The sequence below is a fragment of the Ursus maritimus genome, unplaced genomic scaffold (genome assembly GCF_017311325.1).
Source record: "Ursus maritimus isolate PB19 unplaced genomic scaffold, ASM1731132v1 scaffold_6, whole genome shotgun sequence".
In the NCBI taxonomy this organism is placed as follows: domain Eukaryota; kingdom Metazoa; phylum Chordata; class Mammalia; order Carnivora; family Ursidae; genus Ursus; species Ursus maritimus.
The window spans coordinates 33,727,572-33,752,701 of record NW_024426774.1 but is presented as its reverse complement, the minus strand read 5'-3'; the positions used below and the strand labels follow the sequence as shown (position 1 = coordinate 33,752,701).

Genomic DNA, 25,130 nt, shown 5'->3' with positions numbered 1-25,130 from the left:
TGGAAACTCAGGTTTAGTCTGGATCCTATATCCCGAGGAAATAAGAAACAGAACCTTTATCCCAACGAAAAGCTCCACTGGAAATACAAAAGTGGGGACATGTTCTGCAATGTGTGTTTGCATTACACTTGTCTCTCAGCCCCACATCCATCCATCTAAACTCAGCTTGGGCCGTGCTGGGACTGCGACCCTGCAAACATACTGCTCCTCTGCCATCCGGCTCCCTGATGCACCAGCAGGGGGTGCTAGAGGGAGCCTGCAAGGCAGGAGGTCGGAGAAGGCACTTGCAGCGTCCTGTTCCCGTCAGCCTCATGGCGGCTGATGTTTGCTCCGTTCCCAGCTTTCCTTCTTGCTCCGGGAACCAGCCTTGTCACACCTGAGAGAAGCCAGCACCGGGCGGCCGGCAGCGCCTTCCCTCAGGGGCCTCAGTTCTTGCTCCTCGGGCCTCCTTGAGCCTCCAGCAAAAGGAAGAACCTAACTTCTTCATTTTGCTCTCCCAGCCTTGGGGATGGAGGTGGCTTCCTGTGCCCCCCATGTTCCTGTTCACCTATTCTGTCCTCCAATACATGTCCCATTGACTTCTTATGTTAAATTAGCTAAAATAATTTCTGTGCTTTCTACTTTGCTGACTCATATGGCGTATTTGAGAGCCACAACTTCATAACCGTGGTTAAAAGAGCAAACTCTAAAATCAGCCACACCTGAGTGGAAATCCCAATCCATTTATACCTGGTAACTTTGGAAATTTTAATTTACCTCTCTAGGTCTCAATCCTTTATTCAATTAACATTTATTAAGTCCCTGCTAAGTTCCAGGCACTGTGCTAGGCAATAGAAATACAATGTTATGCAAAACAGTTAAATTCCCTGACCTTCTAGAACCTTCTGTCATGTAAATCAAATGAGGTAACACAGGTAAGGTACATGTCATCAGCCTTCCTCTCCATACCACACCGGAAAAGCAAAGACAAAAGGGTTTGAAGAAAAAAGATGTTTCAACAGTTAAGTCTCTTCAGAAAATGAGATGGGTGTCATTTCCTCAACAAGGTTGAAGGTCTCAGTTAACGTAACCCCAAGGAAGCCCTAGAGAGGGAACACTATGAGGTGGCATTTCTTAGAAATTCTAAGGAGACAGGTACCCGTGATAAAATGCGAGCTGTCATGCGGGGCTAGGACTGGGGCCTGGAGTGACTGTGACCATAGAGCACAGGTGGAAAAAGATAGTAGAGAGCTGCTCTTCCAGCTGTAGTCACCACAAGAGTCTTCTTACCCTAAAGTGTATATTGTATGTGTATGCGTATGAACCAGAACTTAATTTCTGCTTCCTGCAGTAGGACAGTACATACCTCCAGAGGCCAGGGAGGTGATGACATGGAAAAGAAAGAAAAGCCCCAGGCTGTGGGCAAGGAAAAGCTGGGAAGAAACCCAATCTCCACATTTTGACACAATCTGTCCTTAGTCTTCCACTGTCTAGATATCGGGCATATTGTGGCAAGGATGGCCAATGTCCTTGTTATCAAAGAAGTGTTTCTGCAAGACTACTGTGCGGCTAAATTCTTGAAAGCCATATCTATAACACACTGATACCCTATAAATGCAAATTAAACTCTTCGCCCTCAATTTTTTATTCATTTTGACATCACCATGACCATGAAAAGTCATACTGAAGGAAAACAACCATGGGAAACTATTACTAGAAGGTCTATTGCACATCCCTGCTCTAGGGCCTCATTATAACTAATTTACTGTCACTGAAGGAATTTGGAGGCCCCGAAGACATGAAAAGCCTGGAGAGAGTTTTACTCGTAAATAAATGCCAACATTTAAACCATCAAGACAGCTTCAAATTCCAGGACTATTGAAATGGACAATATATACTGCCTGGATGATTTATTATGCTTGTGTTTATAGTCCAAATGGGAAGATAATTCAATTCCACCTGAAGAGTCATTATGTGGCCAAACCCCAAGGGAAGTACTTTGGATAAGAGGTGATATTTCTCAGCTTTTCCATTTCAAACAAATTATTATTTCTGTATTTAAGACATCACCCGGGCAATTCCCTTCATGACTTGTAGCACTCTTGAGCAATTAAAAAAATTTTATAAGGTGAAAGAAGTAGGGGACAAACGCCAAATCCAAAATGATCCACAGAACGCCGAAGAGCCCCCAGAGAGCACGGTTGCCTCAGACATAAGGTGAAATCCTCCCTTCTGCTCAGGAATACATAAATGAGCAGTGCGCATGCATCCAGCAAGCACATTATCACCCAGCAGAGACAACCTGATAAATACAGACTTCCTCTTCAAACAAGCCTCCTCACAGGGCACGTGGGCGAAAAGGTCCCTCCTGAGGAGGTGGTGGAGTATTACTTGGCAAAAGGTCTTCATTGTGGCACGCGGCAGCCTTCCCTCGTACCCCCTTACCACACACTCAGTTCAATTAGAGGGCAGAAGAACCTGTTTGCTACGCGTCTTGGATTGGGCGGAGGACATGCTCAGAGTGGACAAGAGCAGAGAGGCCCTGGCCTAGGAGATCAGCCCCCAGAATTCCTGGGCTTACATACCATCCAGGCCATTGTGATGACTGTAGTTTCTTTTCCCCAAAATGCTCAGAGACGTGTGATTCGGGGTGGTTAGCATCCGCTTGGTAGTGGGGGTTTGCAGGCTTGGCGTAGATCGAATTACATTAGGTTTCTTCGAAGGATGGATCTCTGGCAGGGGGAGAAAAGGTTTCTCAACTCAGAACATGGTATTAAAAATCTCTGTGTGCACTTACATTGCCTAATAGGCACACATCTTACTTCTTAATGAGCTGAGAGTCAGTTCCTTAGGAGCCAGCCTGCTTTCCCAAGGACTTGCATAATGAATCAGCTTCAAGTGCTGTTACCGCGGCTTTACTTAGCAAAAGCGAGCTGCTTCTTCCTCTGCTAGCTGGAGCTGAGCTTCACGTTGGGAGGACAAGCAACAAAAACAACAACAGAAACGCCACTTGTGCTTCAGAAGGTCACGAAAGCACAGATCTACTAAGGGAATAAGGCAACTAACTCTTTGAGGTTTTAGAGATTTAAAGGTTATCTGGAGAAGCCTCAGAGAAAACCCTGTGTTCTATCAAACCAGAAACATGGTATGCAGCATGTCTCGGGTGTGAGAGATTTCTGGAAAACAGCATTCTTCCTCTGGCTCTGCAAGGAGGGTATAGGACCAGGGTTAATCACTCCCAGGTCCAGAACGTTTGATGAAACCTGACACCAAACTCCAAATTCTAGACTCAAGATGTAGTAGAAGAAAAGCTTTGATGGAGGACAGATCACGAAACGGTGATGTGCACGTGGGATGTGTGTGTTTACGTGAAGCGTGTTGTTGTCAAGATACATAGTCTAGAATTACTTGCACTTTTTGGATAAAGCAGATGGACAGAAATTACAGTAGGAACTGGATTTAAGGATCTCGGTCTGTCACTGTTACTGGGCAATGTGTCGTCCAAAGCTAAACCTGCTCCCTGATTCGGAGTCACCACCTGTGCACGAGCCATCCTGTCTTCTCAGGGGAGGGCCAGGATATCAGCCTCACTGCCCGAAATTCAAGAAAGGCGGTTAGAATTGTTAGAATTACTGTATCTTAGTCTGGTCAAAATTCTACACTTGCCAAAATTAGGAACAGATCAAGTGCTAACCAGTATATAGTGCTGATTTTTTTCCCCCCAACATGGCACTGAAACCGCCAACCCCATTTTTCATTACCCAGACTACGCTCCATCCAAACCAGACCACCTGCCTTTGGACTCACAAAAGCCTTTGCTCTTCAAGTTCTCTTGGCCTCAAAGGGACAAATATTGTTTTCCTATTTTTCTATCTATTTAAATACTACTCATCATTCAAGGTTGAGATCAAATACTGCTTTCTCCACGCAGGCTGCCCTAAATCTCATCAGAAATAACTATTCTTTCTTCCAAGTGTCCAATGAATATTACCTATAATTCTTTTATAAGAGCTAATCGTTTGCTTAATTGTCCTTACCTGTGTGCCTTCCCCACTAGACTAAAACCTTTGAGGGCAAAGTCTCATTCATCTTGGTGTTCCTCCAAATCACTTAGCACGGTGTCTCATACATAGTAAATACTCAGAAATATGTTAGGTAGGGATGTGGTTCAGCTAGTAAGCACAGCACAGCTTTGGGCTTACCAGGTAGGCACAGACACTAATTTATCAGCAGGAGGAACACACAATTATTAACCATGGAAAGACTGACTGATACGCAATGTTATATTCTATTTCTTATGATCAGAGACTTGTCCTTGCACAGTGGGAAGGGGGTTGTAGGATTAGGCCCTGCAAGGGAATACAGATAGCAAACTTCAAGGACTTGATCACCATGACCTACCTAGCTCCTGCCTATGATAACATGGTAATATTCTGGGGGCTATCAAAGCAACCCTTTGGGCCCTGAGAAATAAAACAAGAAATCAGGTGAAGTAAAATCAAAGGGGGAGCTGTGAGCTTCTGACTTCTGGATGCTCCGATGAGGACCAGATAATATACCAAGTTCAAGGCTACACTTTGATTTTTGAGTGTGTCTAGAGTCTGAACACTTCATAACTGTATATCTTTCTGACAGAGCAATAAGGTTCAATGCAACTTTGAGTACACCTTTCACTTCTACTGAGAAAATGAAAAAGCAAGAATATTAGAAGCACTAAAAACATGCCAGTATAGCTTCCAGGTATATTAGGAACCATTTTAGGAATGATTATTTTGTAAATTATCTTAAAACTTTGCAAAAACCAAGAGTGTTATTGCCTAGCGATTTTTTAAAAATACTCTTCTTAATTTGATATTTCAACACGTATATGGAGTCATTATCTTTGGCAAATTCCAAGTTAAATAAGATGGTAAAAACCAGAAAGCAATACAAACGTTCCCTTTCAGAGTAACCTTAATTGGTACATCAAAACTATAAATATTTTTTTAATGTTAGCTTAGAATGAGTTTTATCTCATTTAAAAAAATAAGCCAAGTAGAAAGATCCAAATCAAAACATTAAGAATATTCATCCTCTAACAATCTAGTGATTCTTATTTTCCTCTTTTTGCTCAATCTGTATTTATATCCACAAATATACATTTTTATTGACTGATATTTTTTGGCAAAAGTAAACACATCCATGACCTTGTGTATATGTGGTGTGTATATGTTTTGGTATTAACAAATAAAAGCTTCTAAAACAAAATAAATTGACTATACATGTGAAAGTATCCAATTTCAGCTACTCGAAAGGCTTAGATTTAGTGTTAAGTATGGCAGTTTATAGTAGCCAAATACATGTAAGGTACAAAAATTGTTCTTTGAAATTTTCCTTCTATTAGAAAATACCCACCTAAATACCCAATGATACATGCCAAAGGTTTCCTAGTGCTTTTGCTTTTCAGTGGACTTCCAGATAGTTCGGCATGTCTGTCTGCATCTGAGGAGAGAAGGAAACATGGAGACAACCAATGAGGCTGATTTCTCTATCTGTTCTCCACACACTGCAGAGACAAAGGGTGCCAGTGGGAGATACCGCAAAATATCCACCAGACTCCTGCATGACGTCCTGTGGGGTTTGAGAAAGCCGTTTCTAATTCTGGCCCCGAATTACTAAATGAAGGAGGTACCTGGAGAACACTCACTTTAAAGCCTCGTGTGCAGCAAACACACATCTTACACACACGTGCTTTCTTTCTGTATGTGCCCATCTGAAAAACAGTGGAACTATGCTTCCTTCCTAGCCATGGCATTGCTTCCTCATAGTAGAGAAACTTCCACGCAGGATGAGGTGAGATCAGTCCTCATGTAAGAGTCATCTGGCATAGAAGACAAAAATGACAAAGCGGACAAAGGCAACACACTGAGCCATCCATGACCTAGAGGGACTGAGTCTCCATTGAGAAGTCCTCATCTAGTCCATTAGATGAGAGCCTCACAAGGGTAAACATGGGTCATGGGTTTTATTGCTCGCTTTCCATCCTTCATAGCCGACTTAAAAGGTTGCCTGTACGTAGAGTGTCTCATCCATTAGTCAGAACAGTAGAGACTGTGGGAACGGCTGTTAGTGTTCGCGAAGTTCACCTCACACTCCCCGTACGCTACCGTAAGACACTCCTGACAGAGAAAAATAAGGCGTACAACACACACACTCTCTGCGCTTTAATTAGTTGTCATTAGCATGGAAGAGTGGATGTGGAACACGGCTGCTCTCAGACCGAGGAGCTAAATTACAAAAATAGAGTTTAAAGGGAGAAAAAAAAGGTGTACTGAAGTTTTTAAATTTGCAGATATTGTCATAAAACTTAACAGAGTAATTTTGGCAGATATTATCTGGCTACGTGTATGCCTTTTCCCCACCTTTCAATACTTGACAAAAAGGCCCTACAGGTTTTCTGTGTCTGAGACCACATTTCTAGGCACACATACAGGAAATTTCCTTTGACATCCATACGAATTCTCTCTGCACTATTAGTGTTAAAATATACAATTCAGTCTGGAACCACAAATCACTGAAAATTAAAAATTAACTTTTTCGTCAGTTCTAGCCTTCTCTTTCACCAAGGAAACTATTTTAACTATTAAACAGAAAGAGGTGGGAAAATAGCATTAAAAAAAAAAAAAAACAACCTAAAACGAAGCACATACTGCAGAGAGCCTCAGATAACAGGAATCAGGATATGAATCCTAAGCGCCGGCTCATTATTATACAAACATGGACAACTATAAATGATCTGATTTCTTTTCCTCCTTACTTAGCTGATTTAGTTTGGGAAAAAAAATTACTGAGATACAAAGTTTTTCCCCTGTTGTTGACTAACAGTGAAGATAAAGGAAGAAATATACCAAGCATATTTTGGAGGAATAATCTAAATAAACATTAAAAAGAAACACAAATCAAATCCCTGTCAAATTGCTGTGAGTGGATACTAAGTAATTCCTTCCTCATATTACTAATTCATCTAAAATTCAAGTTCTACTCAGGATAAGGACAAGAGAAAATTTTGTCCTTTCTATTAATGAAAGAAAGCGTGACTGGATCAGCTTTTATTTCCTCAATGATCTGGACACAGGCAGCCATTGTATTACTAGTAATAAGATTAACGTTGCACTTTATTCCAGTTAATAAGGCCCAAGGGAAAACTATCAATGTGGTTACAATTGATGGATTCCCCTAGGACTATCACCTTGACCAGAATCAACAAAAGGAAGCCTATCAAAGGGGTCACCAACATAATACCGAAACATATTTCATTTTAAACTAATCGGCTTTTAATTTCTCATCAAATCAGTAGCATTAATTACATGACATTCTAAGTGATGATTTACAGAGCACCTGCGTGGGAGATCAAAGCGCTTTAGAAGCATCACTAATCCCCATTACATTTTAAAGTAGTTGGTGGCAAGAATGATCAGTCTCTGCTACGAGGAAATTAGGACAGAAAGCGCTAAGGCTACCTAGTCACTGTGTAATATAAAAGTTGCCTCTTTCAATGATATGCACTGAATACGCATGGGAAAAATACCTTCTGCCCTGGGGGAATGATACACATGGGATTATCAGGTCCACACTTGAGCTGGTTAAACAGAATCTTGGTCTACACTCAAGAGCAGGCCAGTGATGCCACTTATCAAATTATTCACCTAACTCTAATTAAAGAGAGATAATTCATTAGTATGCATTAAAAGTGCACAGATAAGGCAAGCAACCTGAGAGATGCCCAAAGAACCCAGAAGGAATAAAAATCTGCCCAGAAAGAGCGAGAACATGAGCATCTCACCCAAGTCACTTGATTGCACACAGGCTCATTTCTTTGGCTTCCTAGAGTACGTCTCCTTGAGGTAAACCTGGAAAAACACCTGCTTTCATTGCAACTCACAGCCATTTTTCTAAAATGTTTTGGAAATATGTGTGTGGGGGGATAAAATAGAAAAACTGCAGAAAGTACACAGTGAATTAAAATTCACAAAAACATTCACATGGGCTTCCAAGATTGCTGTCAAAATAGAACCATCCATAGAATTTTCTTATAGGAATTGCAAAGGCATTTCTAAGACACAAAACCCAGGTGCCGTTATGGAAAAAAAAAAATCAAAGGGGTCCCTGGGTGGCTCAGTCGGTTAAACATCTGACTCTTGGTTTCTGCTCAGGTCATGATCTCAGGGTCGTGGGATCCAAACCCCGTGCTGGGCTCCATGCTCAGCGGGGAGTCTAAGATTCTCTCTCCCTCTCCCCCCCCCCAAATTAAATCAATCTTTTAAAAAAATGATAAATTCAACTATGTTTTTAAAAAATCTGCTTGACAAATACATCATAAACAAAGTCAAAGGCAAAATGGGGGAAATATTTGCACCACGTATCCCAGATCAAGAGCTAACGTCCTTAAAATATAAAAAGTTTTCACAAGTCAGTAAGACTTCTAATAGAAAACAGGCCAGGGGCAAAAAACAGCTGACAGAAAGGGAAAAACAAATGGTTTCCAAATATATGCAAAGATTTCTATCTCATTCAAAATGAGAAATGCAAACTAATATAACTTACATGTCATCTGTCAACTAGTCAAGGGTTTCAAAGATGAATAACACTGTTGGGCAAGGTTCCAGAGAAATGAGCATTCTCTAGACATTGTGGACGGGGGCACAAATCACGGTTTTTCCAAGGGTAACTGGATAGTGACTATTAAAATTCCAAATGCATGTTCCTTGATCCAGATATTTTACTTTTAGGGGTCTGTCCTGTGACCTACCCACACATTTCACACATCAGTATGAAATGCTATTTGTATAAGGATATTTGTTGCAACATTACTTACAATAGAGAAGACTGCAAATAATCTAAAAATCTGTTTAATAGGGAATTAAAGTATGAAACAGATTATTATGCAGCTGGTAAGAAAAGGAGGTAGCTCTCAATGCACTGGTACGGAATGGCCTCCAAGATCTGTTAACTAAAGAAAGCAAGGTGCAGAACAATGTGGACATTAACATCTGTATTAAAACGAAAAAAAGAATACACCTACTTAGACTGGCATAGATACACAGAGTATCTCTGGATACTTCAGACAGGATGACAATGGTTACCTCTGAAGAGGGTATAAAATGGGAATGGCAGGGGCGCCTGGGTGGCACAGCGGTTAAGCGTCTGCCTTCGGCTCAGGGCGTGATCCCGGCGTTGTGGGATCGAGCCCCACGTCAGGCTCCTCCGCTATGAGCCTGCTTCTTCCTCTCCAACTCCCCCTGCTTGTGTTCCCTCTCTCGCTGACTGTCTCTATCTCTGTCAAATAAATAAATAAAATCTTAAAAAAAAAAAAAAGGGAATGGCAATACGATTTATAGCCACTTTTCTATCTTTAGAAAAATTTAACATATCCATTCAAAAATGAGTTTTTATTCAAAACAAACTACCCAAAATACCCAAACCAAAACCGTTCTCACCTATTAGAGCTTAAAATTTCACACAACTTTATACAATTATTAATAGTTAACTTTTGTGGAGAAATCTCTAGAAAATCTCGTATTTTAAAGCTTCTGAACACAGGCCCTTGGGATACTTTCAAAGCTGAATTAGCATCTTCAAACAGAAAAATGTGGCTCCAGGTGCCTCTTGAGGAACTGCACACTAGGGCATTCAAGTCTGGTGTTACCAACTCAGAAACCACTGAGTCACCATGCAAGATATGAAGATGGCAGGTCAGTCACTTGGACCCACTTCTCCAGGCACTTTAGCTTCATCTACAGAGTGCTGTGAACATATCCACTTCTACTTAACCTCAGTTTCTGAGGTTCCTGAATCTCAAATAGTAACCCTGTGCTCATCGGGTGGTGGGCGATCTTACAGATGTTTGATGAAGTCATTGGGAAGCTCAGTGGTCATGTCTGATGGCAAGAACAAAGGAAGGACACCATTATCACATTGTGGCTTTTTTCACTGAGGGCAGGGGGAGAAGAGACAGGCTGTCTGAAACTTGACAACCCATGCTATTGGTCTGCAAATTGTGTCAAGGACACAATACCTTTCTTTCTGTGATGTCCTGGTTTTTGATTTACCAATCCATGTTTAATAAGTACTATCCACGTGGTGGAACGGACTCTACCATTGTAGAGGCATTGTACTGATGTTAATCATTTTTGTAATGGATTTATATATTTACATATAAAGGTATATTATTAAAACAAATAGAAACTTGGGGAATTTGGTTTTAAAAAATCACCTTCTCCCTCTCTGTATTTCTTACATGTATATATTTTTCAACACGTTGGTCATACTGTATACTAAAGTTTTTAAAATTATTTTTTAAAATAAGAAATATATTCCCATGGTTCAAAATTGAAAAAGTTTAAAAGGATAAACGGGGGAGTCTCCTTCCCACCCCTTTGCCTCAATCTCCCAGCTTCCCTTCCCAGGGGCATTATTTGTTCTTATGTTTTCTCTGTGATACTTTATGGCTATACAAAGATTTCCCCTTTTCACTCTACTATTTTAACATCATTTTCTTAAGGAAAATAAAATACAAAATGCCAGAGAGTACTGTTGTAATAATGCAAAAAAAATTTCCTCTATTACGATCAACTTGTAAGTCGAGCACTCATGTTACCATTATGCTCTGCACTATCTGAGAATTTGTCTCCTTACTCTTCCCTTGCCTCTCACGCAGTCTGTTACCCCGTGAACTCTGGCTGGGACACTGACTGTGATGGTGCTGACAAGGCCAGAAGCCACGGAAGGGGTCAGCTTCTATAGTGCTTAGAACTCTCAAGTTCACAGGGAAAACTATTTGCCTTCCTGAATATTATGAAGAATTATTCTAATATGCATCAATTAGAGCTCTTGATCCATCAGTATCTTTAGAATTACAGACTTTCATCTCATCTGAACATACATTCATACTGCATCACAGGGATTCACTTTTTTGAGGAGGGATGGGGGACCACCAGTGCCCTTGAGAAACCAAGGAAAGCTTACTAAAGAACAATAGACCTATGTATTCCCACTGGACCATAGACACAGCTGCCTATAGACATCAAGTTATTAACAGTTTATCTTCTCCATAACAAGCCAAGATCAAGGGATCTGCTGAAGAGGTTGTAACAAGGTACATATAAGATGGGAGAAGATGATGTAAGAATCAATTAGATGCTGGAAGAGTTCATTAGTTGCTTGTCTGAGAAAAAATAACAGTGGATGGCTGCTGAAACTTTGCAATTTTAAATTTCAAGGTAAAATTATTTTGAGAATCTGATTCTATATATAACTTGACCAAAGAAGCAAAATGCAAAATAAAATATGCTCCTTGACTCTCATCACACCAAACGAGTCTGTTCTTTTATTATTATATAGCTATATGTTAATAGAAATAAAACACATGTAATTTAACTTTGACCCCCCCCCTTTTTTTTAGTAGCATGGCCTTTCAATTGAGGAATACTACATAAAATGAGGTAACAGAAAAATACACTTCATTGAAGAATAATAAAAATAAAGGCAATTTGCATATTAACTGAGAAACTAACAGAAGAGCCATGGGAAACAGAAGCTTCCTCAGCTGCCAATTTAGTTGGTGATGATTTCTTTTCCATTCATAGGAACAAAGATGATATTGGATCCTGGCCAATTTTAATGGAAGAATTTAATTCATTCTCTTTCTCATATGTTTTATTATCCTGTTTAGTTAAGAAACTATATAAATGTGTTTTAAATCAGCTAAGCAGTTTGGATGAATGCAAATATTTTCCAGTTTCTTAAAATGGTTTAAAAAACGATAAGAGCATAAATCCATGAACTCGGAAATGCCAGCATGAAGTATCAGTATCAGCCTAAGTTCCAAAAACACACGAGTCTAATGGAGCTAAATTCCCCTCCATGGGACTCAGAGAGCACTGCCATTTTCCACTCTCTTTACAAAGCACTTTTCTTCTCCTTATAAAGCTTTTACCCGTAAGTTGTAAAGCCTTTCAACCGTTCTACTGAAAATTATCTTTAGGAAGAAAAAATGATTTTTGATTATGACTCCTTATATGGATACCCTCCTTAAATCAAAATGGAACATCTCGTAACAAGAAAGCTCTTTTCTCACAAAGAAAAAGCACCTACTAAATGTCTGTAAGATTTCCTATCTGTTCAACAGCCAGACAACAAGTCTGCTCATCCTTTAGGGGAGAAAGTTGCATGGCTCTAATGTGGCAGCCAGGCCTGTGACTACACATAGCAAGACCAGAATCAGAGCTAGCACACAAAGTATGGACACATTTTAGGGGTACATGGTAATAAACAGAACTCACAATTCACTGATACATATGACCTTTGTTCTAACGAGAAAAAAAAAATGAAACATAAGCAAGACTGAGCATGTTGAAAATGAGAGTAATAGTTATGTACATGGTCTGCAGTAATATATGTATGATATGAAATGGAAACCAAACTGGACAAATAGAAAGAATGCTCAACCATAAATCTGGCCACTGGCCTGTAAAAACTAAACACATATTTTCAAAAAATTCACCCAAAGACACAAAAATCCATTTATAATTTGCTCCATCTTCCAGTAACTGTAGTGTTTGTTATGAAGCACTGCGAATTTCCATAAAGTTGTACGGTTGTAAAAGGTTCATGGGAAAAGGAGAGGTTTACAAAGACATGCAATTTCCAATTAGTGTAAATTGGCAGATTTTATTCGAACTTAATGAAGCCACGTAACAGCAGACTGCATGTCTCGTCTATGGGGCTCCACTGGGACACCGTCCTTAGGGGTTACATGGCGGCACGACCTTACAGGTGAAGTGCCTTCTCATAAGGGTTCTCGGGCAACCCCCCGTCACAAGACCTCCCTGGACAAGAGCGCCTCCCACCGGTTCTCTGCTGAGCACTACCCTCTCTGCAGAGGGACTTCCAGTGTTTCCTTTTTAGGTTGGCATGATACACATGGCAGCAGACAAAAACAATGTTAAAAAAATAAACCAAATAAAAGGCTGTACACAAGAACTTATGTTTATTGCCAACAAAAACAAAAAAACAAACAAAAAAGAGAGATAGGGAAAGAGAGAAAATGGTCAGAAGCACAACACATAAGGTTAAGAATTTAAAAGCATCTTACATTCTGCCCTAATGGCAGCATAATTAATAGGAACAAACGGCCGTCTTGCTGCCTGCCGCAGCCGGAGGGTATTTTTGCAGACCTGACGAGCAAATTTTGTGAAATATGTAGTGTGAAGGAAGAAAGCTTGGCGGGTCTTCACTGCAGACTTTGGGCTCCCCGTGTTTCGGACTGGCATCCCCTGCATGGCCTGGCGAGACATGTGACTCCGAACACGGGGGTCCTGCAAAATCAGACACCGACAGACACGTGAAGAACACAATGCTATTGGCATCAGGCTCAAAGAAAAGGCAATTTTTAAGTTTTCCACAGAAGTATCTATAACTTAATACCCTACCCCCAAAGGAGAAAATTTAGATGTATTCATTTCTGGGACGAGGGCAGGGGAGTAGAGAAGGGAACTGGGTAGGGATGGGAGGGTGTATGATCCTATATTTTTGTTTTTTAAGTTTTCCTTTTACTTCCAGTGTGTTAACATACAGTGTCGCATTAGTTTCAGGTGTACAATATAGTAACTCAGTACTTGCATTCATCACTCTGCACTCATCACAAGTGCACTCCTTCCTCTATTCTGGTTTTTAAATTGACATTGAAATCACGCTCACAATAGTAAACAAAACAAAACAAAACAAAAGCTGCCAACGAGGTTAATTAAATTATTTTATGCTTTTAATAGTGAAGGAGTCCTGAGATCCTGTTAGCCCTTAAAAAGAAGTCTCCCTCTGGTCGACATAGGCGCTTATATCTGCAATCTATGAGAATTTTACCAAAATCGTATTTCAACTGTTGTTCACCTCAAGGTTGAGTCCATATTACCTTCTTGTCCCTCCTATGATAGCCCAGGGGCAGAAAAATGTTCAATTTGTATTTACTACTTTGTGTAGTAAGACATATTTCCGACAGCATTTAAAGGTTGCAAACTGTTTTCAAAAAAAGCAATTAAAACATTTAATTTGTAAGCTCTCTACTTATGCTAACACTTCCCACACACATTGTTCTTTTGTCTGAGTAATCACACAAGAACAATATTTTGAATACCTGAAAAAATGTGATTTGTCCCTGCCCTCTCTCCACGCCCACCTTAAACATTATGGTGCTATGTTTCGTTATAAAAAACAGCTTTGCTTGCTTTTTAAGTAATCCCGTACTGTACTTCTGTTTCCAAGGAGTGATCTAGCCATTGAAATGACATTTCTCAACATAAAAGATTATTGCTCACATACCTCTGTAGTTGGGCTGGGAGATAACTTCTCTTCTTCTGACTGGCTGGGCATTTTCAGGCCTCCATATTTTTTCCAATAGAGCCAACAGGTTGCACACAATCTACATTGCATATTAGGTGGGCCCCAAGAATACCACTGATGCGACTGTGTAGCTAAAGATATGAAAAAACAGAGAAAGCTACATAATTTGTAACATCAATATACATAGCATCACATATTTAAAAAATATTCTAAAGTCATCTTTAGTTTACAATGTTACTTTTCTTTCCCCAGTTCACCCAACATAAAAGTTTAATACATGCATGTATTTTTCAAGATCCAGAATTCATTAAACCACGTATTTCTCTCTATATATCGAGTACTCGTGGCTCCTGTCACGAGAAGCTATTAGATGAAGTATCCTATATAATATACTGTGCCATTACCATGGGAGTTTTGTTAATTAAAAATGCCCTCTATTGTGTACACTTCTGGAAATAAGTTATCAGAAAGGTATTATTATTAAATAATGTGTTTAAAGTCTAAGTCTAGGTCTTCAAATCAATGGTTCAGAAACTACCTCAGAGTTTAAGGCGCTCAGAGAAGCCCCACTGATTAAGGCAGGAATCTGTCAAAAATAGACAACTGTTTTCCATTTCCTTATTTTAATAAATCAACAAAATAATCATTTTAATATTTCTCCCTTTAAAAACAGAATCCCTTTCAAGACTACTTAAGTCCAGATCAAGTGAGCATATGCAGCCAAGATCACAGAATGTTTAAGACCTAATAACCCGGCTGATTTATCACTTAGCGAAACACTGCAAGCCGCTGTCAGTTTTGTTCTGCAGTTTGAATTACTGCCATATTACATTTAAAGTATTCCCAAAATGGATCTGAAGTTTAAGATAGGAAACACTGGCACTGATACATTAAGGTAACGAGGTACATAAAAATTATTATAATTCTCTACATTTGCCTTGGAATACTCTTTCCCCAATTTGTAAGTTACCTTTGTCAGGTCAAAATGTTCAAACAGTACATCAAGGTGTCAACGAACACTTCACAAGCCAAGGTCAAAAAGAAAAAATATACTGACCATTATAATCAAACTGCATCTTAGTTTATGGAGAATAATACTGTGCAACCATCATGTGTTATTTTTAGTGGACTCCTTGCAAACAGCAGCCCAAAAACCTTTCCTCTTTTAATTTAGAAACAATAAGTCAAATAATTTAATTATTTTTAAATACAAATTTTAAGAATCCTAAATATTAGGTATGGACCTATTTTTGATTCTGAATATAAAATTTCACTCATATTTAAATATACCCTTTTACCCAAGTTAACCATGACATGGCATTTTAATATTTGTCCACAAACATCCTTCCCCTTACATAATTAACTCAAATGCAATTAAAAAGTGACGGGGTGCCTGGGTGGTGCAGTCAGTTGAGTGTCCAACTCCTGATTTCGGCTCAGGTCATGACCTCAGGGTCATGAGACTGAGCCCTGAATCAGGCTGAGGAGTCTGCTTGAGATTCTCTCTCTCCATCTCCCTCTGCCCTGCTCCCCACCCCCCGCCATGTACTCTCTTTCTCTCTCTAAAATATATACAATCTTTTTTTTTAATGAATGAAATCTTTAAAAAAAAAAGTGACAAAAAGAAAACACCAAATTCTATCTCTCTATAATCTTATATTCATGTTATGAGATACATTTTATGATATTAATGAGTCTAAAATAAATATTATAAATTAAAAATCACTTATTTGTCATGCACACATAAAAATGACAGAATATTTATGAGACTACATATGAATGTAAAAGAGGTAAGTAAAAAATGTAGACAGATTAAGCCACCACTTGTCTGCAGGATTCTTTTTACTTTCATTTAAATACAAATAGACTTCAATATCTAAGAGTTTCCAATTCAAAGACACTCATGATGCAATATACATACAATTATGACCAAAAGAATCTAATTTTCCACAAATCATTTCCCTTTGTGCTTCCATGGTATAGAAAAATGGTTAGAAATATACCATTTCTATGAAGTCAGCAATTTGCCTGGATCATACTTTCCTTGGTTTCAGGTAAGATAATTTTATGACCTGTCTGTCTGTCTGTATTAATTTATAGAGAGAGCGAGCAGGGGAGGGGCAGAGGGTGAGAGAGAATCTTAAGCAGACTCCATGCCCAACATGGAGCTTGATCTCATAACCTTGAAATCATGACCTGAGCCGAAATCAAGTCAAACGCTTAACCAACGGAGCCACCCAGGCACCCCTACATGACCTAGTTTTAGAAGTCTTTTCTAGGGGTGCCTGGCTTCAGTTGGTAGAGCATGAAGCTCTTGATCTTGGGGTTGTGAGTTTGAGCCCCACGCTAGGTACAGAGATTACTCAAAAAAAAAAAGAAAATTAAAATAAAAGTCTTTTCCTTCCTTCCTTCCTTCCTTCCTTCCTTCCTTCCTTCCTTCCTTCCTTCCTTCCTTCCTTCCTTCCTTCCTCCTTCTCCTGCTTCTTCTTCTTCTTCTTCTATTTATTTATTTGACAGAGAGAGACAGCCAGCGAGAAAGGGAACACAAACAGGGGGAGTGGGAGAGGAAGAAGCAGGCTCCCAGCGGAGCAGGGAGCCCGATGCGGGGCTTGATCCCAGGACCCTGGGATCACGCCCTGAGCTGAAGGCAGACGCTTAATGACTGAGCCACCCAGGTGCCCCCCAAATAAAAGTCTTTTCTAATGCTGAAGCTTGGTGTGAAATATGAAGCAGAGGCCAGAAAGTCCCTCATTTCCATGCCCTAGGGCAGTAAGCTACATCCAACCCTCCAAAGAGCTGTTGAGAGAAAAAAATCAGGCACCAAGTAGACTTTCAGTAAATATTAGTTTCCTTCCCTCTCCCACCCCAGGCCACTTTGATTATAAGGAAACATAGGTTATAATGTCATTGATATCCATGAACAGATTATGTTGTTGTTTGAGATTTTAAATAAGTATAAAAATACAAGAAGTGAGAGCTGCCTGGCTGGCTCAGTTGGTAGAGCATGTGACTCTTTAATCTCAGGGTTGTGAGTTTGAGCCCCACATTGGGTATAGAGATTACTTAAAAAAATAAAATCTTGGAAAAAAAAAAAAAGTAGGGGGAAAAAGCTAAGAGACACAATAAAATAGCAAAAAAAAATTTTTTTTAAGTGTATTGGGGTGCCTGGGTGGTTCAGTCAGTTAAATACCTAACTCTTAATTTTGGTTCAGGTCACGATCTCAGGGTGATGAAATTGAGTCCCATCATCGGGCTCTGCAATGGGCGTGGCGCCTGTTTAAGATTCTCTCTCTCCCTCCCCCTCTCCTGCTCCCCCCACCTCATTCGCATGCGCGCACGCTCACTCTCTCTAAAATAAATAAACAAAATCTTTTTTTTAAAAAGTGTTATCAAGTACTTCACCTCACCAAACCAATTTAAGATCCAGGTCAAATAAACTGTAATACTGCCCATGTGTGATAGGATCTTGACGTGGACAGATACTGATAAATACCCTGGGGCCCTGAAAACCAAGGCAAACATCGAAGACCAGCTTCTCCCAAACCAGTGCGCTCTGACAGAACCGGGTCCAAGGATGATAAATAGCACTTCATCCACATACAGGTCTCCCTGACAGAATTTTCTGGAGCCTTTGTCAATGTATACTAAGAACCTCCAAGACAGGATTTGGTGTGTTCTGTGGGACCATGGTTTGCACAAAGCTAGTAACAACTCTGAATGCAGCTTAGCAAACGCTGCTGCGGGATACTCAACAGAGGACCCCACAGAAGCAGAGCAGAGGATACCCAAGACCAAAATTCGGCATCCAGGCCGAAGGGAAGGGTGGGCATCTACTCACAGTGTGCTGCTCTTCACCTCCCACCCCGCGGCGGCAGGCACAGGGCCTCGCACCTCATCACAGGTCTCAGGGAGAGAAGAAAGCCACCGGGAACAACTTACCATAGCAGCTCTCACAGGCGCGCCCTAGCAGGGGATTCTGTGGCTGGAATGTGGTCCCCACGGCTCCATTCACAGCACCAGGTTTGCCATTGCTGGCAGATATTTGGTTGGGATTTGGTTTGCTGCTTTCAATGAAATATAAAGTGAGGTGATAAAAATAACTTGTATGACAAGGCAGAAGTCTCTCTATCTCACTGTTGTTTTATCTTAACTGCATATAAACATCTGAATGTTTGGTAAAGAAGAAATCAGCTGGTAAACGTAAGGGGTTAAAATGAACTCAAACCATTCATCTTTGCAAAACAAGGGTATGGAAAAACCAATCTCATGCGTGATGTGCACCAAGTAAATAACGGCCATCAGCTCTCCTCCACCCGAATACAGCCTCCTTGGAACCCCTCTGATGCTTTTGAAAGATGCAAGTTCCTAAGCTCTATCACTTATCACGAATTCTCCTGAGAATAAAAGACAATTTTTTGGATCACATAAATTCAGCTAAAAGCAGTGTGCTGTGTATACAGAAAACCACCGCGCCATTCCTGCCACCGGCGTGGAAGCTGCTGCCGGCGCACTGGCTCTTGAGGGGCTCCTTTCCTTCTATGCTCCACAAAGACACTGTGGATGGCAACACAGCTATCTCTAGAACATACATTGGCATTTCAGGAGACTTAACCGTTTAGGATAATAATTTCTATGACGTCTGAATTTTTATGAGAAAGATTACACAGACCTGAAATTAGAAAAGCCAACAAATGTATTTTGAGGTTTTTCTTTTCAAGAAAAAATTTTTAGGAAGATGAGAAGGAGACATCTATCAAGTGTTCACATGCAAATTTCCCAGAGGCCATAATTCCTCAGAAACAGGTAGCCCAGATTACCTCGGTACTTACTTGGTGCAAACACGGCTAACTTCTCCCCATGTGCCATGCCCCAGAACACTACTGAGGTGCACATGACATGTTCCCAAATAAACTCATCATTTATTAAACATTTATTTATTCAGTGCCTAGTAAACAAAAGTGCCTGACCTCAAGGAGCTTTCATTCTAGAGGAGCTTTCACGTCTATTTGCTAGACAGAAAATAAGCAAAATAAACTAGTCAACCGTTTGTTAGCAATGAAAGCTGAATGACTAAAAGCAGACTATACTCTAACTCCCCCCCAGCTATCAAATTAATGAGAGTTCACTACTACCAAGACACTTGGAGCTTCAACACAGAGTTGGTTCAGGAGTTTCCTCTTTGCTGTTCCCTGTTTCTTCAATTCCATTTACCGCTGAAAGCCTAATGTGTAAACTTGGCCTGACAGCAAATTTCTTTCTGGCATTGTTACTGTAACTCTTAGGTGACACCTCACCACCACCCCAGGAGAAACCATTTAACCTCCGTGTGCACTGAGGTCCCCATTCTGTAACAGGGCTATTATTTACACTTCTAACCTGTGTCAACAATGTATTTTTAAGACAACTCATTTTTTAAAACATATTTTAAACAAGACAGAATGCATTTCTCTTCTTATAGTTTGCAGCTGAAAACGTACACGATTAAAAGTGGTGATGTATAATGACTAAGATTTCCGAAGGTACTTAATAATATTTCTGATCTTTAAGAATCTACTAGATATAGATAGAAAGGATAGCCCCTTAAATCAAATGACTGACTGAATCTCAGAAGGCTTCCCCCAAAATATGAAAATTTCTGACATTTAACCCAGGGTTAAATATATGTGTTGAAAAGGAGCTAATACAAATTTACAGGTGAGCTGCCTGAAAAAAGAATGAGAGCAAACACAACTTTAGTTGTTCAATTGGATTTTGCATGTTATTTGACTGAGTAAACCACTGACCTTAGTTATAATAATCATAAAAGGAAAACAAGTGTGCAAAGACTCAATGAATATAGACACGTGAACCACTTAAAATCCGTTTTGCAAATCCAAGTACCTACAGGTTAATTCTCAGGTGACAAATGATTTCAATGTGACCATTCAAATAAACTTTTACTCTAAGACAAATACGCACAAAAAATTTTCAAAGCTGCATTATATGAAACTGTCCTTTTAGCTAATGCCCAAACCTCTCCTCCCTCATCTGTATTCCAGATTCTACCTCTGCTGCCCTCTTGATAATTTTGTACATTTCGTTCTCTTTCCTGGACCCTCTTCACTGTCATGTAAACATATTCTGCTTAAAAAACTCTTCCTGTTATTCTTTTCCAACCTACCCCTCGAAGTGAAGAACTCCCTCGACTGACCTTTCCAGCCAGTTTTGTTGACAGCTGCCCATCCTGACTGTCTGCAGCTCCTTGGCTCATACGCAGGTCTCGACCACTACGTTAAAGATGACCAATGACCTGTCGCTATGTTGCTAAATTCTCAGGCTATTTTTCATCAACATCTGACATAACTAATTAGTCTCTTTTCCTCCTTGAAACATACTCCTCCCTCAGCTTTTGTGATAATGTACTCACCTTGCTATCCTACTTTTTCTGATACGTAAATCCTGGATTTTCTCAACCTTGGTCTAAGACCCTTTTTTCTTATTGCTTCTCCTGAGAAAGCTCAGCCATGGTTTCAAACACAGTATTATAAACTGATGAAGCTTAAATTTGTATCTCTAGAGCAAAACTATCCCCTGAACTTAAGACCAATATATCCAACATCACACTCAACACCTCTTTTTGGATAGAGCAAATTCAAACTGACCTAGCCTGCTTCTCTGCCAGTTTCTTAGCTTGGTGAAGAGCACAACAATCCACTAGCTGTGCTGGCCAGAAATCTGGGACTCTAGCTTGACATCTCCCCACAACCCCTCCATACAAGTCAATCACCTCCAAGTGGTGTACCATTTCCAGGGTCATAACTCCAAGTTAAGCTACTGTCACCTTTCCTCTCCAAGAACTTCATAATTGGGTCTCCTTACATCCCCTATTACTCCCCTTCCCCAAACCATTTCCTAAAATAGAGCCAGTGATCTTAAAGTACAAATTTGATCACGACACTTTCTTGTTTAAAATCCGCTTCCACTGTTCATCAGATGGGTAAACTCCTGGCCCTTGCCTACCACACCAGCCTCCCAGAGCTCACCACTCTCTTGACAGCATCTACACTGCCTTTTCTCAGCTCCTTAACTACTGTTCTGCCCCTTCCAATCTCAGGATCCCCTTGGACTGGAAAGGGCATCACCTGGTTAATTTCATTTCTTCCTCCAGAGTTCACTCAAACTCACTTCTACAAAGAATCTTTTCTGAAAGCATCAACTGAGCGTGGTCCTCTACAAATTTTCATAAAAACTATTCTATTCTTCTCCATCATAGTTCTTGTCACACCAGGTGACTGTTCGGCATCTGTCTCCCCCACACTAGAATGCAGTCTGTCTTCTTAACCTTTCTACCTCTAGTACTGAACAGAGTGCTCTGCATACAGGATACTGCTGGGCTCAAAGAATGACAGCATAAAATAATTCTTAATCTATTCTTTGTTTCAAAATACTTGATTTCAGAGTTAATTGTGAACTCCTTCAAAGGATTCAGATTCTTATCCAACTCAAGATAACTTCATACCGTCTATTTATGTAGAAGATTTATGTAACTTTTAAAAGAGTTATGATTAGAAAATGTCTTGATCTCCAAAAATCATTCATTTAGATCAGGTTGGCATCATAAATATTTTCAGCTCTGTGGATATTACAATTTCTGTCCCAACCTCTGAATGCTGCCATTGAAGCATGAAAGCAGACATAAATAATATATAAATGAAGGAGTATGGCTGTGTTCCAATGACACTTGATTTACAAAAATAAGCAGCAGGTCAGACTTGCCCTGTAGACTATCGTTTGCTGGTCTTTGACTTAGATCAAGCCTCCAACGAAGTCAATGCAAAACGTAACGGAAACAATTCTCTGGGTTACTAGGTGAAAACTGGTTAGATGTACCTTCCCTCTGCTGTGACAGCACGACGATGCACAAGAAAGCTGCTGCGCTTGCTTCTAAAAACACCACACATGAATCACCACAGTTTTCTTTGGAGAGTTGCTCTTCTATAAATTACTCAAATAAAATATAAAATGTTCTAAAATACTAGAAACCACTGCAGAAGGGACATTACAGCTCTGAATAGAAGTTATGAATCCTGTAAAGAACATGTTATCTGCCTTGAGATTAAAAAAATGATTTAAAAATATCACAACCCATTGTCTATGAGACCTCCGATACATAAAAATATGTATTACTACATCAAAATTCAGTAAACAAAAGCCTAGGCATAAAACAACTGTACTGAGAAAAATCTTGAAGCAGCACATAGAACTTTGCAGCAAATTGCATCTTACTCCCCAAAGAACCTAGTATAGCACTATACACAGAGTGCTCAATAAACTACATTTTCCTGAACAAATGAACAATCGAGCTCTAAAGACCTCAAAGAAAAAGATGATAATTCATTTAAAACGTAGCATATGAAAAGCAAGCTGGCATTCATTTTGATATGACAATAGTTTCTAAGCCCCCAAAATAACGACAGAATACCAGACATGTGAAACAACTGATACCCATTCATTATTTATCCAATATTTACGAAGTACGGTTCTTCTTACTTTCCTTAACTGTTTTCTCCCAAACCATGTACAATCAGCAACCAAATAAACCATCTCAGAAAGGCAATGCGCACCACATGCCCCAAATCCATTCTATGACACGGAAGTTTCAAAAGCTGCTAGCTTTCTGAAGCACATTTGCTTCAAATAATAGAGTTTCACAGGTTAGTTTTCTGACGCTTTCCCTGCAGCTTTGAAAGAAGTATACCACGTGGCATTTTTCCTCTCGTCCTTTTGTTTGTCTACTTGGGGTTTCTCTCATCAGCCATTTTTCTTTCTAAAAAAAATCGTGGTACTGGTATAATAGAAGCAAGTCTCATGCTTTGTAGTGTCAGAAAATAAGATACACAAAGAAATTCAAATTTGGCTGAAACTGACCAAAATGACATATTTTGTTTTCACAGAATTCATACTATGACAAATATTTAAAAAGATTTCTGTTACTTACTAAGTTGGGATATACACTTGTTTCAGTTTACTCTCGGCTTCTGCTGCTTTTAGACGTTTCTAATTCAAAAGACAGACAAAATATTTTACATACAATGTCTAATAATTATTACCACTTCACTGTCTTAAAAAATTCATAAGAAAATGAAATATTAAAACGTCATTCAAAAATTGCCATTTTAACAAAAGCCCTTCTTTCATTTGAGAAAGTACCTATTCTCAAACTGCGTTAATTTGTAAGACAAGTCACTAGATTCTGAGGTACAGAACTGCAAGTATTAATACCATTTTAGACCTACATTTTAAAAATAAAGCAGTGAATAAGTCCATTTTCCACTGCTCCATGAGTGAATAAACAGGACTTAGAAATAACCATTTTTACTTTTTTTGCCCTACCAGAAGAAACACACACACACACACACACACACTCTTTGCTTTAAAAAAATTTTTTTTTCCAGAAATGATTAGTTTCCAAGACCCATGAGAAATAAAGAGATAACAACTCCCCTGAGTACAATTAAATAAGCATTTGTCTTCAAGTGTTAAGAGATATGCAATAAACTTTAAAGCCTGGCTGAACTCACATCAGATTGAGGAGCCAATTAGGAGCCAAATATAAGAAGAGGAATGGGGAAAAGATTACATAATCATATCCAGAAACTGATCAACACAGTAAATGAATACAAAAAGGGAAGGAAAACAATGCATGGTAGATTTCCAAAAAGAAGACAAACCTGAGTATAAGGCAGTCATCCATATTCTCAAAAACATTTAAGAAGACAACTTAGAACTTTCAGAGGAGCACCTGAGTGGCTCAGTTGGTTAAGCATCTGCCTTCATCTCAGGTCATGATCCCAGGGTCCTAGGATCGAGCACCGTATCGGGCTCCTTGCTCAGTCCCTGCTCTTGTGTGTACCCTCACTTGCTCTTACTTGCTCACACTCTCTCTCAAATAAAGAAAATCTTAAAAAAATATAAAACTTTTAGAGACAAAGTTGAAATATTTGGAAATAATTTTATCTAAAAACCACTTTTCAACCACCCATGATGCCATCATCTCCACCATCTTTAGGGACATTTTTTGGCCTTGAAAAACAAGTTTCCAGAGTACATGGTCTTCACTTCAATGTTGTTTGAAATAAGCACTTTTGAATATACATGATGTTGACACTAGAAACTTTTCAACAAGCCATGGGTATATATTCACTATTCATGATCTCAACAACTCACTATGGTCATTTTAAAAGTGATCCTTGGAGCGCCTGGGCGGCTCAGTCGGTTGAGTGTCTGACTCTTGGTTTTGGCTGAGGTTGTGATCTCAGGATCATGAGATCGAGCCCCAAGTCGGGCTCTGTGCAGGGCATGGAGTCTGCCTGGGATACTCTCTCTCCCTCTCCCTCCCACTCACACTTACTCTCTCAAATAATTAAATCTTTAAAAATAAATATGTAAATAAATAAATAGAAGTGACCCTTAAAATGTATTTTTATGGCATCCAACACTTGCCACTGTGTGATCACCCATAACTTAGGGAAAATAATGTCTGTGTTAAACATACTTGTTCTTTTCTTTACCAGCTCTAAACTGTGACTAGAAAATATAAAAACAAGTATTGACTGAAGTTACTCAGGAAAATATACCTTTCCCCAAAAGTAACAGTACTCAAAGTAAGTAATTGAGAGAATTACCTCAGATTGGAACATTTAGAAAGGACTCAAAATTAAAGGATTCCCTGCTTTTAGAAATAATTTTGGAGAAAAATTCATGTATAGTACCAAATCATCAAATTAGTCATACTA

At 39.5% G+C, this 25,130-nt stretch overlaps 1 protein-coding gene across 8 annotated transcripts in view; it reads right to left on the bottom strand.

Moving 5' to 3' along the window:
- The window catches only part of MTA3 (metastasis associated 1 family member 3), a 160,043-nt gene that overhangs the window by 13,554 nt on the left and 121,359 nt on the right, over nt 1-25,130 (bottom strand). For 6 of the 8 annotated variants that reach the window (XR_005832830.1, XM_040623148.1, XM_040623153.1 and 3 more), the window contains 6 exons: nt 23,333-23,391; nt 18,295-18,419; nt 14,335-14,486; nt 13,112-13,334; nt 5,374-5,460; nt 2,565-2,711 (listed from right to left, as the gene is read on the bottom strand). Coding sequence is in view for 7 of the 8 variants with exons in the window: in XM_040623148.1 (XP_040479082.1) it covers nt 2,565-2,711; nt 5,374-5,460; nt 13,112-13,334; nt 14,335-14,486; nt 18,295-18,419; nt 23,333-23,391 (793 nt within the window). In the remaining variant the exon portion in view is untranslated. The remainder of the gene's footprint in view (nt 1-2,564; nt 2,712-5,373; nt 5,461-13,111; nt 13,335-14,334; nt 14,487-18,294; nt 18,420-23,332; nt 23,392-25,130) is intronic. The other 2 variants (XM_040623149.1, XM_040623154.1) reach the window with 1 other exon arrangement.